The sequence below is a fragment of the Lepisosteus oculatus genome, chromosome 5 (assembly GCF_040954835.1).
Source record: "Lepisosteus oculatus isolate fLepOcu1 chromosome 5, fLepOcu1.hap2, whole genome shotgun sequence".
Taxonomy (NCBI): domain Eukaryota; kingdom Metazoa; phylum Chordata; class Actinopteri; order Semionotiformes; family Lepisosteidae; genus Lepisosteus; species Lepisosteus oculatus.
Genome location: NC_090700.1, coordinates 1,907,779 through 1,925,210, shown reverse-complemented (window position 1 = coordinate 1,925,210; position 17,432 = coordinate 1,907,779). Strand labels below are relative to the sequence as shown.

The 17,432-nt window shown below is 43.9% G+C and overlaps 3 protein-coding genes across 6 annotated transcripts; 1 reads left to right on the top strand and 2 right to left on the bottom strand.

Annotated features, from left to right (window-relative positions):
- The first annotated feature begins 206 nt into the window (after positions 1-206).
- On the top strand, positions 207-5,427 carry LOC102692266 (sialidase-3). 4 transcript variants are annotated; one of them, XM_006627894.3, is made up of 4 exons: positions 207-708; positions 1,219-1,402; positions 2,501-2,719; positions 4,113-5,427. In XM_006627894.3, exons 3-4 carry the CDS (start codon positions 2,528-2,530, stop codon positions 5,115-5,117), a joined length of 1,197 nt encoding a protein of 398 aa, XP_006627957.2. In that variant the 5' UTR covers positions 207-708; positions 1,219-1,402; positions 2,501-2,527; the 3' UTR covers positions 5,118-5,427. The 4 variants fall into 4 exon arrangements, with proteins under 4 accessions (XP_006627957.2, XP_015197001.2, XP_069045942.1 ...); XM_015341515.2 differs by lacking the exon at positions 207-708 and adding an exon at positions 997-1,093; XM_069189841.1 differs by lacking the exon at positions 207-708 and having other exon boundaries at positions 1,102-1,402.
- An 862-nt stretch (positions 5,428-6,289) lies between these two features.
- Positions 6,290-11,194, bottom strand: wdr73 (WD repeat domain 73). The gene is made up of 8 exons (XM_006627893.3): positions 11,089-11,194; positions 10,641-10,708; positions 10,434-10,525; positions 9,518-9,606; positions 9,216-9,283; positions 8,732-8,893; positions 8,240-8,608; positions 6,290-7,630 (listed from the first exon to the last, which is right to left on the bottom strand). The coding sequence occupies exons 1-8, from the start codon at positions 11,145-11,147 to the stop codon at positions 7,389-7,391; spliced, it is 1,149 nt and encodes a 382-aa protein (XP_006627956.2). The 5' UTR covers positions 11,148-11,194; the 3' UTR covers positions 6,290-7,388.
- Positions 11,195-14,123: 2,929 nt separating this feature from the next.
- On the bottom strand, positions 14,124-16,737 carry defbl3 (defensin, beta-like 3). The gene is made up of 3 exons (XM_069189833.1): positions 16,488-16,737; positions 15,943-16,054; positions 14,124-15,511 (listed from the first exon to the last, which is right to left on the bottom strand). The coding sequence occupies exons 1-3, from the start codon at positions 16,546-16,548 to the stop codon at positions 15,490-15,492; spliced, it is 195 nt and encodes a 64-aa protein (XP_069045934.1). The 5' UTR covers positions 16,549-16,737; the 3' UTR covers positions 14,124-15,489.
- Between the last annotated feature and the right edge of the window lie 695 nt (positions 16,738-17,432).

Sequence of the window (17,432 nt, the reverse complement as noted above, 5' to 3'; positions counted from 1 at the left end):
ACTCCACATCTGTCCGCCAGGCTGCAGGTGCTGTGTTGTGGGGTTCTGTCCCGTTCCTTTCAAACAGCCTGAAGCGCAGTGTTCCTCTTCACATGCTACATACTGCCCCTGCTGCTGCCACAAAGTCTGCCTGGTGAGCAGGACAGCCATAGCATACCCGTTCAGGTTCCTGAGAAAGAAAAAAGACCGTTGTCACACGAGCCGCACGAGGACATTGTAGGTATGTTGTCCTGCTGCAATGCTGTCGTGTCCAGGTGAGCCGGAAGGAAGAGCCCGAGGGCTTGATCAGGGCAGCGCTGTGCAGTCAGGCTGTCCTCTGTATAAATGGAGCTCGGTGGGGACTTGATGGAGGTGCCCTGTCCATTGCATTTTGACTTCCCTATTCAAGATGAACGTCTCCTATTCAAAGATTTGCTTAATGCATGCTTCTTTTTTCCAAAGATGTGCCTGTGGATATTTATTCCTATTGTTATACGCAGGGTATAGAACACGCATGAATTCTACGGTACTCTGAATCATGCTTTTAAAAGAACTACGTTTCCCAGAAGTCCTTGCAGATGCCAGGCTATTGTCCCGAACCTTGTTTGTGCACAGCCGCCTCAGACAGATACGACGGAGCCCGGTGTGCTTCGGATAGTTTTGCTGTCGGTTACGAGAGCTAGCAGGAGAAACAGACATCGGCGGCGGGGTTATGTTGTGCACTGCAAGGTGAGTTAACGCAAACGTTAACAAAGGCTTTTCCATGTATGCGCTGGCGATAAATGTATGCAGAGTAAATTCATGACCGCGTGTTATTGTTTCCATAATACGCACTGTGAAAGTGTTCTGTTGGCTTATGCCGACTGGCGAACACGTGAACCAAAGAAAGAACTGATTGATTTATTGTTGCCTCCTGGCTGCGAAGCTTCCTGTCACGAGCAGGGACTGCTGTAACCAGTCCTGAATGACTGCAGTATGTTGAAGATTACGCCTCGTACGTCATGAACCCGCATAGTGACGTCGCCGCCTCTGACATAAAAGCGAGTGTGTCCGCTGCCCGCTGGACGTTCGTTTTGCGTCCCGTGTTGCAGGTCGTCTGTCACTTACAGAGCCGGTAACTGCAGTGTTATGAGCAATCTGGGAGCGGGTAAATTAAGAAAAAACAGCAGCAAAGGGAACCTTTCAAAAACTGGAAGGTGGTTTATTTCAAGAAAATAACTGTCGGCGCTTGTTTCGTAGGTTAGTTCGGACTCCCGCAGAGAGACTGCTGCACAACCGTCTTGGGCCAAACCCAGGATCAAGGGAGTGACAACGCTGTCATTGCGAGGCATTGATCTCATCTAAGCACCATTTGCTCAAGACGTCAGTAAGAAAAACGATTCAAACGCTCTAGCGTATCTCCAAACTGAAAAACGTGGTACAGGTATGATTTTTAAGTTTTTTTTTGAGAGAGGTGGATTTTGTTTCACGTTACTTAATGAATAAGTTTTATTATGCTGTTAATATCTTTTTTTTCTGGCCTGATCAACTTAAGAAACGACAGTAATAAAAGAGGTGAGCAATATCCTAAACATGACGATTGGATCCATAACTCAAACTACCTGCGATACGCAGACAGCAGAGCTGATAGTGACTTGTAAAGAGGATCCCCAAGAAACACTGAGAGAATCTGTCAGGCGTTGCAGTTGCAGTGAGACTGGCCCTCAGCCTGCTCTGTTCTGATCACAGCGCAGCAATGTGAACCGAAGGGCGGCACTGAAACAGAATAATGTAATGGCTAACGCCTGGTGTTCAAAGTTGCTGAAAGTAGGACTGGTACTGCTCAGTGCACATTACAGTGTTTCTTTGCACAGTACTGAAGAACAGCGCGATGCCGAGTGCTACAGCACTTTGTTCTCTCACTCACCCATGACGGGAGTGCAGGGCAATATATAGAAGAGGTGGAAGACTCGAGTATCACACTGCCTCATCCAATACACCGTCAAAGGGGAGCCAGAGCCTGTCTTGGGTAGCAACAGCTGCAAGATGGGTCACACCCTGGACAGGACACCGGTGCACTGCAGGGCACACAGAGCCACACACTCTCACACCAGGGCCAGTTTACCCAGTCTGTGTGAGGAAACAGGAGCACCCAGAGGAAATCCATGCAAACTCAGGGAGAACATACAGACTCCACACAGACAGTACCCCACGTCTTGAATTGAACCCGGGGCCCCCCCAGCGCTGTGAGGCAGCGATGCTGACCAGTTTTCCACTGTGCCGCCCTGAGTGATACTTGGCTGCCTGTAATTTCTCTAACAAGGAATAACCTGCCAGCACCAGTCAGGTGCTGATGCTACTGGAGTGCTGATGGGAGTGAGATGTCAGCTTGATCTGTGGTTTTAAGTTGCAGGAGAGGTCGTGTCAAAGGTGATGAAGCAGCAGTTTGTCAGTGTGTGCAATGTGATTGCTGTTTTTGAGGACCGATTAAAATGTTTCTTTTAATATAACCATTTTTTTTCCCCTTGTTGTGCGTGTACAGGTAGTTTGCCTTTAACCAGCGTCCAGAATGTCCGTCCCTGAAAAGACAACTGTGTTCAAGGAGGTGCCTGGAAATGAGACCTACAGAATCCCGTCCCTCCTCTACCTCGACGACGCGCAGACGTTCCTGGCCTTCGCCGAGAGCCGCTTGACGCGCAATGATACGGACGCGCGGTTTCTGGTGATGAGCAGAGGAAGGAGACAGCATGAAACTGTTGAGGTAATGGGGAAAAATATATTAAGTTCATCAGGTAGTATGAAAAATAAACCCTTATGGCTTGCTTCAATAGAGGAAAGTAATCAGCTCTAGGGCATTTCACACCCTGTGAAGCTTAAGAAGGAGCCTCCTGTTATTTCTTTTATCTTAACCAGTGTCTTATAGAACAGATGAGCTTGCTTTGGTCAATGAATAAGACTTGCTTCATGAAAAAACAATCACATTTCCTGAGGAAATTAAAAAAAAAAACATTTCCAACCAAGATTTTGTGCTGTTTCTTGTCAAATCTCTGCTGTGTGAGGTTGGCTTTTTAAAGCTGGCTTCGAGAATCAACATACCTGTACTTGTTTACACAGGGGTGTGTTTCTTAGATTTTAATTGAATGTATGAAAAGTTAAAAAGAAAGCAGTGGAAGTTTGAGAGCACTGAACAGAACTGTTTTATGTCCTTTGAATGAATAACAACAATAATAACAATAATAAAAAACTTTATTTTATATAGTGCCTTTAAAGGTCGATTCTCAAAGTGCTTTACAGAATTACAACAAAAATAAAATACACAAGTTATGCACAATGAAGATACACAATGAGAGGAGACAGTAGATGGTGGTACTGGATACAGCAGGAGCAAAGGGGTGAAGAAAGGAACCAGTTCAGTAAAGGCTCTTCTGAAGAAGAAGGTTCTGAGTCTGGATTTGAAGGAGTTTAGAGAAGTTGTCTCTCTGATATCATTAGGGATAGAGATCCAGGAACAGGAAAAGGCCCTGTCGCCCACAGAGTGTAGAGCGTCTTGGGGGACAGTTAGGAGACCACAATTAGAAGAGCGACGTTTGTGAGGTGGGGAGTAGGACAGCATGCTGTAGCTCAGACAGGTACTGAGGTGCCAAGCCATGCAGAGCCTTATAGGTGATCATGAGGAATGTGACGTCAACAGGAAAACTGACAGGAAGCCAGTGCAAGGACTCCGGGACAGGAGTAATGTGATCACTCGCACCAGACCGGGTCAGGATCCTGGTTGCCAAATTTTGGACATACTGGAGTTTGTTCAATGTGGATTTACAGAGCCCAGCGAGTAGAGCAATACAGTAGTCAATTCAGGAGAAGGCAAATGTGTCAATCAGCTTTTCAGCAGCAGTTAGCAATAACATAGGATGTAGTCTGGCAACATTTCTGAGGTTTAAGAATGTTTTGACAATATGCTGCACATCTGGGTCGATTGTCAAGCCTGAATCAAATATCACCCCCAGATTTTTCAATTTAGACTGCAGTTCAGATACAGTACCATCCACAGATAGGGTTCCAGCACTGGATTCACAAGTTGAATGAAATGACAATCGGCTGCCGCAAACCTTGTCACTGTCCAAAGCTGGGGTAACCCTGGGAAGTTCTGTTTTCAGTGGTCACTCCCTCAGGAGGTGACGTCCGCACGTCTGCCTGGCCATCGCAGCATGAACCCCTGCCCGGTGTACGAGCGGACCTCTCGCACCCTGTTCCTGTTCTTCATCTGCGTCAAAGGGAAAACTTCGGAGTGCAAACAAAAATTCTGGAGGAAAAATGCGGCCAGACTGTGCGTTGTCAGGAGCAAGACCCACGGGGAGACCTGGAGTGACGTCACAGACTTGACGGCGACGGTGATCGGCAGCGAGGAGAAGAACTGGGCGACTTTCGCTGTGGGGCCAGGTCACGGGGTTCAGATGGAGTGCGGGAGGCTGATTATTCCAGCCTACGTCTACTACATCCACAGAAGGTGCTTCGGCCTTCCTGTGGGCCTTCAGACTCACGCCCTGTCCTTCTACAGCGACGACGGCGGCGAGGCATGGCACAGGAGCGACATCCCCCGAAAGTCGGCTGTCGGGATGAGCGAGTGTGAAATGGCCGAGATCGGAGACCACGACGGCCGCAGCTACCTGTACTGCAATGCCCGTAGCACCTCCGGCTGCAGAGTGGAAGCCCTCAGCAAGACGAGGGGGCAGGAGTTTGACAGCCCCCACCAGGCGAAGAAGCTGGTGGAGACGGGTAAAGGCTGCCAGGGCAGCGTGGTCAGCTTCCCTGTGCCCCAGCGGTTCATGGAGAGCGCTGGCCCGCGCCGCGGCGTGACTGCGGGCAGGTGGCTGCTCTTCTCTCATCCCACCGACAGCAGAAACAGACGTAACCTGGGCGTCTACCTGAACCGTGACCCCTTGCACAGCTCCGGCTGGAAAAAGCCCTGGATTATTAGCCGAGGGCCTAGCGGCTACTCTGACCTGACCTACTGTCAGGAGGGCGAGCTCTTCGGCTGCCTCCTGGAGTGTGGGGCGGAAAGCGAGTGTGAAGAAATTGCATTTGCCACTTTCCATCTCAAGGATGTGATTGAAGCATCTGGAGAGGAGAAGACAGGAGGTTCAGTGTCTTCTGCACCTTAGCTTGAGTTTATGTATAAAAGAGGGAAATTGCCCTTAATCTTGATTTTCACATTTAACTCTCAGGGCTCTGACTTCCTTCCCATACGATGGATGTGGGTGTCGGCACCACTGAACAATGTTCCTCAGAGTTGAATACATCAATACCGCTTCCTAGCTAGATTGCAAGCTTTTTCTTAAAATGCTTTGAGTACACTGTGACCTGTTCTGAGCTGCATTGTATATGAGGTGCACGTCACTTGTTAGTTTCATTTATTCTAAGCTGTTTCTGTGAATGTTAATTTATCTATAAAATGAAGCAAAATGAAAGCAGTCCAACGATCCACAATAGCGTTCTTTGTTCCAGATATTAATTTACCAACTCAAAACACAGCTGTAGAAAAGCGGAATATCTGCCTGTGCTGAGCACACAGGTCCGGGAGGAAGCAGCTACAGTTCACTCTGCAGGTTTTAATGTATCCAGTGACACCGAACAGTTACTTCCTGCTTAGAGCGCAGTATGCTGTGTGTGCTTACTGTACAGATAGTGCCATCAAGGAAGTCTCAGTCCCCCCAGTATGAGTCACAGCTCCATCAGACTCCCACTGCTGCCAGACAGGTGAAGGCCCTGTGGATAACCTCCACAAGCTCCAGCTGAATGTACTGGTGCACGGCCAATTGTCCCAATAATCCTTCATGTCACTCACTTGCAAGAAAGAGTGCTCCAGGAAATGGATCCCCATTGAACCCAGGCTACAGTAGTGTCAAGAGGCAAATTTCCACAGTGCTGCTTTCTCCGCAACACGTCCTCAGCACAGAGCGAGGCGTTACTGCATCTCAAAGGGAAGGAGCTATTTTAATGGCCAAAAATAACCCGTGAAACTAGGCTTTGCTGAGTTAATTCACCAGCACATGACTGGAAAACTTAAAACAACACATGAGAAACTGGCAAAGACATTCAAGTAAGGTGTTGCATTACTCTTGTATACAGCATGAGTCTATGGTTTAAATTTCACTGCCATCATAAAAATGCTTTACTACTGCAAATATGAAATATGAGCTGTGCTGAATCAACAACTAGATTTCTTTTATGCAAGGTCTTGGGCATCAGATGCCTTCCAAACATTAAGTAATTCTTTGAGATTTCTATTGATTGTAAAGTTCAGTCCTTTCAGTAGATGTTCCATAAGAAACCATTCACTGAAAAAGGCTTTTAATAAAAATGTGCAAAATACAATGTGTTAATGTTTTTGTCTTTATACATAAAAAAGTATATTCAACTGGAGTCCTGATTACTTGGTCATTAAAGATCTCAACAGTTGGTCACAAGAGTAAGATCAATAGTCATTTTGCCTTTACAAAGTAAAGAGTCCATTACAGAAAATAGATACAAAATAGTGTATTTTGTACTTCTACTGATTTAAAGATGTTCTAGCAAAGGGTATTTAAGCAATTGCAAATTTGATTTTCTTTTAAAAATCTAATCATCACCTTCTTTCTTTGCAAGCAGACTAAGAAGTATAAATAACATCAATATTATGATACAAACCAGTAGTGAAGGCTTTGAATGAATTGTTGCATATAAAAGCCAATGATTCTCTTATGATCTTTCCATTAAAGGGATATATAAATTACACTTAACTTGGGAATAAGATATCTTGCTGATGAAAGACAGTATTGACAGTTTAAAGTATGAAACTTAATATTCTAACACAAAAAGCTGTGTACAAATTAAGTTTACTTCACTGCAGTAAAAGTTGTGAAAGATACTGAAACAATCCTAAGGACAAGCCATCCTTGTTTGAAGCTGTTGAAAGATGCTTTGTTAAATTACATAAAGAAAATTAAAACTGCAAGTCAGTATCCTGAAACAGAATTAGCCCAATTACCTGTAAAGCAGCCAGGTTAGGCATTACGTTAAAGGAACTAATAAGGTGTTGTGCATTACTATGTGTTAGGCTGCAGAAGGTTTTCTCATTAGAATTTTGATTAATCTCACAAGGAAAAAAATATGCTACTCCTTTCAGCAGCAGCAGAATTGAGGTTTATATATACAAAAAAAAATAGCTGTGAAAATCAAGTATACAGTAAATGATTCATTTGACTTTTTCCTGCAGTACCCAAAAAGAGCACAGGCTACAGTCATGCTGATAGCAGTCTTTGAGTGTACAGTTTTTTCCACAACCTTTAGAAACCTCATTGGACAAGATGCCCAGTTTCTTCACATTGGGGCAGGGGAAGTGTTCCACCGCCCCCCAATCCAAAGGCAGGTTCCTGTGAAATGCTCCGTTGCCTTTACCGGCCCCTGGCCTGGTTGTCGACCCAGTCCCAGACATGCAGAGACCCATTGGTGGCTGCAGACAGCACTGTCCTGGGTTTCCAGGGGTGCCAGACGTGTGTGGTGACCACAGCCGCGCCCCGGCCGCTCTCGGGCCCGTGCGACAGGCTGTGGCCCTTGTGAACAAACAGAGGCTCTGCTTCCGCGGCGTTCGGGCTCCAGGCCTTTGTTTCGTACACGCGCACAGCTCCGTCGAAACCTGACGGCCAGAGGGAGAAAAAAGCTCATTCTCTCGTTTCGAGCCATTCACACGGCTGTGGTGAAGCAAAAGATGGAGTGCGCAGAGAGAATGTCTTCCACTTCAGTGTTGTGAAAGCAGTAGATTGCAACCGCCTGAACTGCCACAAACCCACGTTTTTAAATGTATCTACAGTACCTTACTTGTCATAATGCACATATATTCACTTATCCCCCTACAGTACTGAAAAATCATGGACAAAGTGCGTCCACTATATTTTTGTAAGCAAACACTGCTGTGCATTGACTTGGCAGGCCCCCTCTTTCGACCTATAATCTTCCCAAGTCAAAGCAAGTGACTCTCTCCTGATTCTCACCTCTGAACATCAGTACAAGCACCTCTCCTTCGTGTACCAGCAGAAGGCCTCCTTCATGGCCGGATATTGGGATGATATTTTGAAGCCTCTGATTGTTTATCAGTAAAGTAACATTCTGAACAGCAGCCTGGTAGAGTTCACACTGGATGTCTGAATTTTGCACCAGGTTTCCAACCATTGCACCAAGTGGAACAGACTTCGAGGTCCTGCAGGCAGTAGGTGCTCTAGACCAGGAGACGTATAATGTTGCTTACCTGACACAGCCAGACAGTCGTCTAAAGCCGGAGCCCAGGTCACAGCCATAAAGTCAGCACTGGGGCTGTCGTGGTGAATATTCAGCCTGGCTTGGCACATGGGGCTTCTCGGACTCCGCAGATCTGTGACGAGGACCTGGCAGGAGGAGGACAGCCGCGCCACAGTGCCGGAGGCAGCCTCCACGTGGGAATGCCCCTTCTTTACCCCCATGCGCCAGCGCGGGCCCTGCCCCTCGGGGGTGGCTGTGGGCCGCAGACCGGCGGGGTCCCTCACGTCGCACAGCCACAGGCCCCCGCTGTCTGCGCAGACCAGGAACACGTCGGCGGCCAGGAACTCCAGGCCGCTCACCCTGTCCGCGCAGTCTGCAGCTGGGGAAATAAAAGCTTCCGTCACGAACTGACTCTGAAGCGATTTCACATGGAGGTGCATCGCTTACACAGCTCTGGCCACCCACCCACACCCACAAGTCCAATGCACAAGCTCTCAGTTACCCACTGAGTAGAGCACCCGTCGCGATTCCAGCTCGGTGATCTGCAGGTCTTTGATCCGAGAGGCATGAAGGACACAAGGCGTCCTGGAAACCCCGGAGGCAACCCTGCTCCCTGCCTTCACCCGGACCTCCGGTTCGATCACTCCGGCTCTTCTGATGACATCTACCACCCAGCAAGAGGTAAAACATAAGCAGAGCTGTGGATACTGGAGGTGCAGCACGCAGTGTCAAAAAAAGATCTACATGACATCTGAAATGTAAGCAATGCTTTGATATGAGTATTTCAAAGCTGATCCTTCCTACGTTCTTATGAAAGAAATACATGAAACATCCAATCAGGCCCCAAGAAGCAATGATTAATTTGTATAATAAATAAGTTATTCTCCTTTGTTTAGAAAAGATAGAAGACAATCTAGTACAGTAAAATAAAGAGATTAAACAGACTGTTAGTCATTCCAAGCACTTGGAATGAACAAGATCCTCACCGCTGTCTTCGTCTCCTATCTGCCAGATGTGCAGAGTGTTGTCTGAGGGACCACTGGACACCAGCGTCCTTAACACAGGAAAAGGAAAACAGGGAAGCTGTTCATGTAGAGGAAAGGTACATAGTTGTCTTGGTATCTGATCCTTTTAGTCCCATTAATGTAATCTGCATAGATTGTATTTCCTTTCATTTGACGCCACCCCCGTTTTAACTTGTATGGCTGAAAAAAAAGTGTTTTTTCTGTTTTTCCGTGCAAGAAGGTTTCGGTGCTCAGGCTGCTGCAGGTATGTTTTACAAACCTACCTTGTTCCAGAGACATGCTTCAGGCAATCGATGGGCGTGTCTGAGAAGCCACCGTGCTCCACCTTGAAGTCTCGTTCAGGGCACAGGCCCTGAGGAGAAACGGGACGAAGTGCTGTATTTTCCACAAAGTCGGACACCAGTGTTATTCACGTCCCTGATGAACTGCATCTAAAGGGTGGTCTGTTTCTAAACATCCGCTCTCTGCAGCTCATTCCACGAGTCTTCTACCAGACACAGTGACATTCACTCCTGCTCCTGGAGCCACACACTTCATGGGTACCTTATAATCCTTATTGGGTAGAGACCTGGAGGCACTGGTAATAGAGACCAATTAAGTGAACAACTTAAGTGTCCCAGAAGGACTGAAATCTAGAAGCCCTTCAGAGTGATCCGGGCGAGTGTGATGAACAAGCACGAACACAGACATGCTATCTTGACCTTCTGACCTTTCTGAAGCAGACTTTGCATTGTTAACCTGCTGTAAAGTCCACGTGTGACCAAGCTGGAAGGTCATGCTATAGGGCACACATTTTTGTGACAAAAATATTGTAGTAAACATAAGGTAGCATTACCACCTTGTCTGATCCTGTCACATCCCAGAAGTTCAGCAAGGCCTGGTCTGTCCCCAGAGGGATCTTTCGACAGAACTCAATCATTCTAACATGCTTTAAAAATCTGTTTCCTACCTCATGGATAAGCTGTGATTCAATATCTCTACGATAACAGGATCTTTAGTTATAAGACGCTCCATAAACTGTTACAGAACGTCACTATTGTATTTGCAAGGTGCCAACCGCCAGTCTTGTTTCTAACCGTAATCAGGGTATATTCATGGTGTTCTTTCCTAGCTCCAAATTACACTGGTGAAAACACTTCTGCCAGGCCGTAAGAGCACCATTACCGAGACAGTCTTTACCTGGTTTTCTTTCACGAAGAGTTTCTGAGGCAGTGCCAGCTGCAGGATTTCATTCCTTGTGCTACTAGCTCCATAGCCAGCTACACAGATACCTGCGGAGGACACAAATACACACACAGTAGCATCTCAGCAAACAGCATAATACTTGTCAAACCAGTGAAACTACAACCACTTCTAAAGAAATTTAAATGTTTCAGTCCATTTTACTTTTTCCTCCAGTCCATTCGATGACTCGTGTCGGATCTTGAAGTTCAAACAAATGGAGATCCCCATACCTGCGCAGAAGATTACAATGTCACTACGACGGTACTGCATTGCTCTAAAGGGGCTCTATTCTGTGTTGCAGCTGGACTGCACGATAGCATCATAGCCATACTGTAAACATTACACACTAATTTGCAATCGTAAGTGCATTGCTTTCCTGGTTTGTAAATCGGACGTCTCAATTCAGCTCGCATTTCATACAATACCTAATATAATTTGCACTATATGTCGCGTGGTGCTCTTTTCTTGGTTTGGTTATTAATAATGAAAAAAGAGAAAGTCACTGCAAGGAATACGTGCACACTAGAGGTTACAGCATGGCCATAACACTACATCAAGTACTGAGGCAACACGTTTCCTCGTTCGCTGTTTAATAATATGGTTTTCTCACAGATGTAAGGATTCGATAAACCAGTCATCAACCTCATCTTCATACACGGATGGCTCCATGGTGGCGAAGTAGGAAGTGCAAGCCTATGTTTCCACAACTGCTTCCGGGTCACGGAGAATCACGTGCTGCGAGACCTGCAAACTGTGAGATAGCTGAGGTATTGTGAGTCGTGTATTTAAAGCACACAGCTCACACACAATAGCACTCGTTTACAATTAATATGCAATCAACGGTCAGGTTTTAGTGAATTTCTTAAGGGGTCTATTTTTTCCCTATATGGACAGTATTCCCGTGTTTAATTGACATTTTTCCAAACTCAGATGTGCAGCCACTATCCAATGTCCATATTTTTTTAAGATGCACAAGTATAATAGTAGCTGCTTACAATACAGTTTATACTTCCAGTATGTGAAAAACTAAAATTCTTTGCATAAGTCAGTCTCTGCATAATTCGAAGTTTTAGTGATTTTAGCGATTTCATTCATGTGGTTTCTCATACGCGTTATTCTAAATCAAAGCTCATATTTAAAGATACAAATTAATTGCAATGTAAATATTTCCGAAACGCGCAGCACAGAATACAAATTATATTTGGATAAACAAACAGACCCCCCTTACACAGAATTACTAATGCAGTTCTTAGTTCAAACATTTTATTTGTATTTAAAGTAGGTTTCTGTTGTCACTGTGGGTTTTGAGTCTTTAGGTGTGAATGTAGTCGTGAGCACTGGGCATTGGGATTAACGATTAAATGTAGGACACATAGTTCCTTTTCTCAACAGCAAATAAAGAGTAGTGTCACCATAATTAAACCCCACCAGTCCATTGTGGTGTTCAGATCAATTGAGTGTCACCAGACCTATTTTAAATGTAAAAGCTAGGGGGGTTTAAACAGATTTAAAAATAAATCAGTTACCTAAGAATCCTTTGGAGATCAAAAGTTCATTCTTTTTTCCCTCCAAAATCCAACACTGGTTTGGACCAGATGGGGCTGTCTGTGGTCTGTGTTGATATTATTGTGTACAGAGAAAGCCTCATGTAAACAGATTTGCAGGGGGTTTGCGCTATTGTGGCTGTGTCACACTGTGCTGACTGAGTTACACAAGCACAAAGATTGAGTGATTACCCAGACGACAATGAGGTTGCACTGTGTAGCACATGTTTACAGATGCCAATCGGGAACTTTAACTACTACTGAGCCAGAGCTGTCCAATGCACACTATGTTGTCCCAGCTAGCTTGATTTCCTCTCGTATGAAAAATATCTCCCTATGCTTGTAAAATCATGGTCTTTTAAGATGTCAGTGAAATTGTGCAGTGGTTGATTTAATTTAATATTAATTGTGTGTGATTAATGTTACTTTTTCATGCTGTACAAATGCATCTTGTCATTTTTGAAGGTAAGGGCTTCAACGAAAAAATATTTAGTGTGAGAACATCTCAGAATTGCAAAGGCCATTGACGTTCAGTGCCATGATGAGAGAAATTTAAAAAATGTTGTTTCTTATGATAGTCAGCGAGTTGACTGCATTGTCTCATTAAAATCACCATTTCAAACATTTTCAAATACCAAATATCTTTACCAAAGATCTTTAAATATAAAAAGAGAATGGAGTATAAAAGCACTTATGTACTATTTTGTTTACCATATGAATTACATATTCTTTTGTTTTCTTTTAAGTTTTAAGTTGATTGTGGATTTCAATACTTTATACCTTAATAGGAGATTTATATACAGTACATTAGGTTTTATTCTTTAGAATTCTTCCAAAGTGTAGGATAAAAGACATTTAAATATCATCATTTACCATGATCTTCAAAAAATAGATGTGAAAGTCGTTCTAATTTACAACTCTCATTAAATCATTAAGATTTTCTCTGAATGGCATGATACTGTGTGAGCTGTCCATGCTGTTGGCCTCACGTAATTTAACCTTATAAAGAAGGCCTTCACCATGATTTTCTTTGTGTGTATATATATATATCCATCACTGGATACCCCAGGCAGCCTGACTTGATTTTAAAAGACTTTCGAAAGTCATTTAAGAAAAGTTTATGCAAAAAAGGCAGGCTGGGCTGTACAGCGTAGTAACAGAAAAACACCACCAGAGGCCGCCAAATATGGCTAGCTCTTGTAAACAAATTCACTGGGTGTTTATTAGCCACTGCTGGGATTAGTGATTGAATGGTTGAGTGAACATTCCCACATGTTGGCAATTCGTGGTGTTTGTGGATAATAAAGTGTTTTCATGGTGATAGGGTGGTTGTGCATGCATGAGTGTGTCCTAAACTCTTGAAATAAGGCCTCCTGCAACAAGAAGGCACTGTCAGCATGGGTTTTTACAGTATGTACACTACAATACATGGTCTCCAGTAGTCTGCTGTGTCTACTGCGTTCAGTTTTGATTCAAGTGGGGTCTTGGGAAAAATGTTACAGGCATCTGTTTTCATCAACACAAACTGTGTGTAAGTGAAAAAGGCGAACCCCTCAGGAAAATGTGCAGTGCGGGTGTGAAACATCTTGTTTATTTTAAGGCCTTCTCAGAGCATAAGACAGCCATTTCTTGGCGGAGACATGAATTTAACTAAGGAGTTTGAAATCCTCACATCAACTGTTTTGGACAAGGGATGAAATATAAATAGGATAACTACACCCATCAGGAGTGGCATCAGTAATGCATATTCAAGCAGCAGACAGGGGGATAAAAACTACTGTGTTTACAGGAAAAATCCTGACCTGCCAGCTGGCTCTGATATCGCTTCCTCTGTCCCCTGCCAGACTCTGTTCTTTACTCTGTGCCTCCCTACTGGTTCTGTCTCCTTTGTCTAGAAGAGTGTGGAATTCATTTATTGCTCAGATTGTAATTTTAGACATAAACATTATTTGCAATGCTCAAAAGAAATGTTATGTCCCATGAGAAATGCCATGGAATATCTATGAGCTTATGCAGTACGATTATGACTTGAACATTACTGTGTTGAGTGGAATTTATTTTAAGATAATGCTGAGAAAGTAGAAAACACACTTGTTTACACTTGGAAGGTTTTTATTTTAAAAACAAGCCAAACTACATCAGAACAATAATCTGTGACAATATGGCAGAGACTGGATGGCAACAAACAAGCAGAAATAAGTATAGAAACATAAAGAAGATATTTTAGCAACAAAAACAGCTAATGATGGTCTGCCTGCCAACACTACCTGGGATGCCAAAGTCGTTTGTTTTGGTAGCTGTGGCAGAAACCCAGGCAGTAAAAAAAATATATTTTGAGATTGTGTTCTAGAATTATTTATTTTCAATTATTGAAACCATAATCAAGGAACTAGAACGTCTGTCTGTGTAAACGTGTGTGAAAAACAGACATCTGTTGGTCTGGTCCTTTCACACTAAGGTGTCACCAAGCTGGACTGTTGCACCGCACTTCAGCTCATTGCGGATTCCTTCAAGAAATGGCTGGTTGGGATCTGCGGTTCAGTGAGTAACTAACTACCAAACAGGCTAGACGGCCCAAACACTCTTCACTCATCTGTGACCTCCTATGAGCCAACGTAATGTAGCATCTTTAGCTCTATCTGTCATGGCACCCAATAATAATATTGTTCAAGAAAGAGAACGTAGCTATTTCGCAAATACTGCATTCTGTGCACGCAGGACCTTTGAGATCACAGTCCTTTCAAAAAAAACCACAGCAGTGCGTCACGCTAAACTCGCAGCTCAGTGACAAAAAGATTCAGCAGCTCTGCTTCTGCTCCATATTTCTCTACCCACTCTCCCCAGCAGGCTTATTCAAAACTGTGAAAGTACATTAGCAAAATTGTTTTTGCTAATGTGGTCATCTGGGGTCGAGAGCGATTTTCCACGTCATTTAATGTTTTAGTGATTAGGCTTGGCTGCTATTTGTAGTTCAACTTTGCCACATGAGCAGATATTTGTTTTTCTTGAGCGTGATCTAAACTTTACCGGAGTTCATTTGTTTTAAATCAAAGCTAACGTACCTTATACAAGTCCATGGCACAGCACCTGATGTGGGGTGACCCACTGCCACAGGAAAGACCGTTTTTTATTATTTTTCTGAATTAAATTAAAAATATAAAATAAATATTACTGAATTTAAAATGACAAAATTGCATTTAAATGGGCAATTATTGTGTTTTAATTGTGTCTTAATAGTGCAATCTATTTTTATCGTGGAGCTGTTTTGGAAGCTTCACATACAGTAATTGGTACGGGTATTTTTCCAGATACAGTTTGCAAAATGAAATCATATCACATGTGGACTCTGCCTGGAGGCAGGATTGGCCCTCTTGCACCTTGATCTGTTTACAGCGGAGATCCTGTAGGAATGGTCAGTCTGATCACACGAGATATCCTGTGGGTTACGCTGATCTGAACAGCATTTCCTAATATCGCAAAGCACAGCATCTGGAAAAGATAAAAAAACATCACGATCAGCACTGCATTGCTGCATTTTAACATGCTTTTCACAAATTCTCAAAGATCAGTAGTAAACATTGTATAATACTGGGCATGGAGGCCAGTATGCTACAAAGCTAAAAATAATCCTGATTAAAGCATTTTTGTATTTATTTTTTGTGAGTGCATATGTAATAAATACAAACTTTAAGCAGTTCTCCTCTTGCTCTTGCTCATGTTGTCTCTTGGTCGTGTTTGAAACACACGAGAGGCATCGAACATGTACTAATTTATCTGACAAGAGAATGTTACATCACGGCAAGCACATTGCCTATCAGACTGTGTCGTCACTATGGCAACGGGTGAAAACATAAATGCCTGTAATACAGCAGATGCCGAAAATCCAGAACACCAAGAACATAGCAGCATGATTCCAGTACCTGTATCTGCGAGGACACCCATGGTGACCCACTGTGTATTCCTGGGCATAGCAGAACCGACGGCAGTACCTTCTGTAGCCACAGGACCAGAAATTCACCTCCACATCTTCATCTTTGCAAAGATAACGCAGGACAAACGATCACAAGAGAGGAGCACAGAATTAAATCACAGGGTAAGAATGGTGATTTCTCCCTCAGAATCAAACAGCTTCCTTGCCGAATTTCACCTTAGTCCTCCTCTGCAGAATTCGGCAGAAACAACCAGGTTACACTTTACTCCCAGAAACAGACACCCGAGGAAACACAGTCTCCAGAGCCCAGATGCTCACACCTCAGTAAAGGCTGGGTGAAGAAAGACAGGTCCTGAACACTCTTACCATGAATTAATCTTAACCATTAACAGATACAGCAGGTGTAGCATAGAAATCGTACATTTCTGGGTCTGAACATTCTTTGAATCTAAAAGAAAAGGACCTCGAGTGAGCAAGTATTAAGGAAAGCAAATAAAATTCTGCTAGTGTAGCTTTAGAATATCTTTAACCTACCTGTACCACATGCGGCTGCCAGCAGGAAAAGCACCAGAACTGCCAACGCCAGGGGCTTCATGGTGTTTCTGAGCAGGAAGGTCTCCAGCAGAGTGGCTGCCCCTCGGATTCCGGTTCCTGTATTTATATGACACCTCGTGAGACCCCAGGGGGGAGGAGCACCCTGTCGCCCGCTGGACCACGACACTAATCACCAGGGGCTGCAAGAGCCAGACTCCAGAGCGTCTGGGCAGCCAACCCAGAAACACACAGCTGCACACTCCAGTGCCCTGGAATGCAGTACCTTGGAACAGTGAGGAGAAACAGTGCGACCAAGAATCAGGGAAAATCTAAAAAGGCTACAGAATTGGGCAGGGAGGTCACACAGTGCAGTTGGGATTTAAAACTGAAAACTCACGCTTAAGAAAGTCAGAAATTATGCTTTTGTATATTGACTTCGTAGAGCCACCAAGCTATAGCTCTGTTTTTGTACAATAGCTTTAACTGAAAGAGAAACAATTCGGTGGAGACCTGCAAAGGCAAAGAAACAGAACAGCAGCCAGCGCTCATCCAGACATGTCATATTATACAAGCAGCACACTGAAGAACGTCTGTAATAATTCTTTAACATCCGACAATGTAAAAGAGCAATTATCTCCAATACAAACAAAATACAGAATGAACTGTATCATTTATGACACAATTATTTATACATCTACAGATTTTGTTTTTAATTAAGGACTTCACTTCTAAATACCCTTGTACAAACAATAGAAATGTTCATGCGGTTTTAATTCTAACTAGACAAATAATTATGTAATGAAACTACACTAAACCCACCGTAATCCCAAACTCTCAGTCTATGAGTCTGTGAGGATCTAAGATGCTTGATTCCATTTTACAGATCCAATTTTACACAAACTATACACAACCGAGAGTGGGGGCTCCGTTCTCTCTTAGGAACAG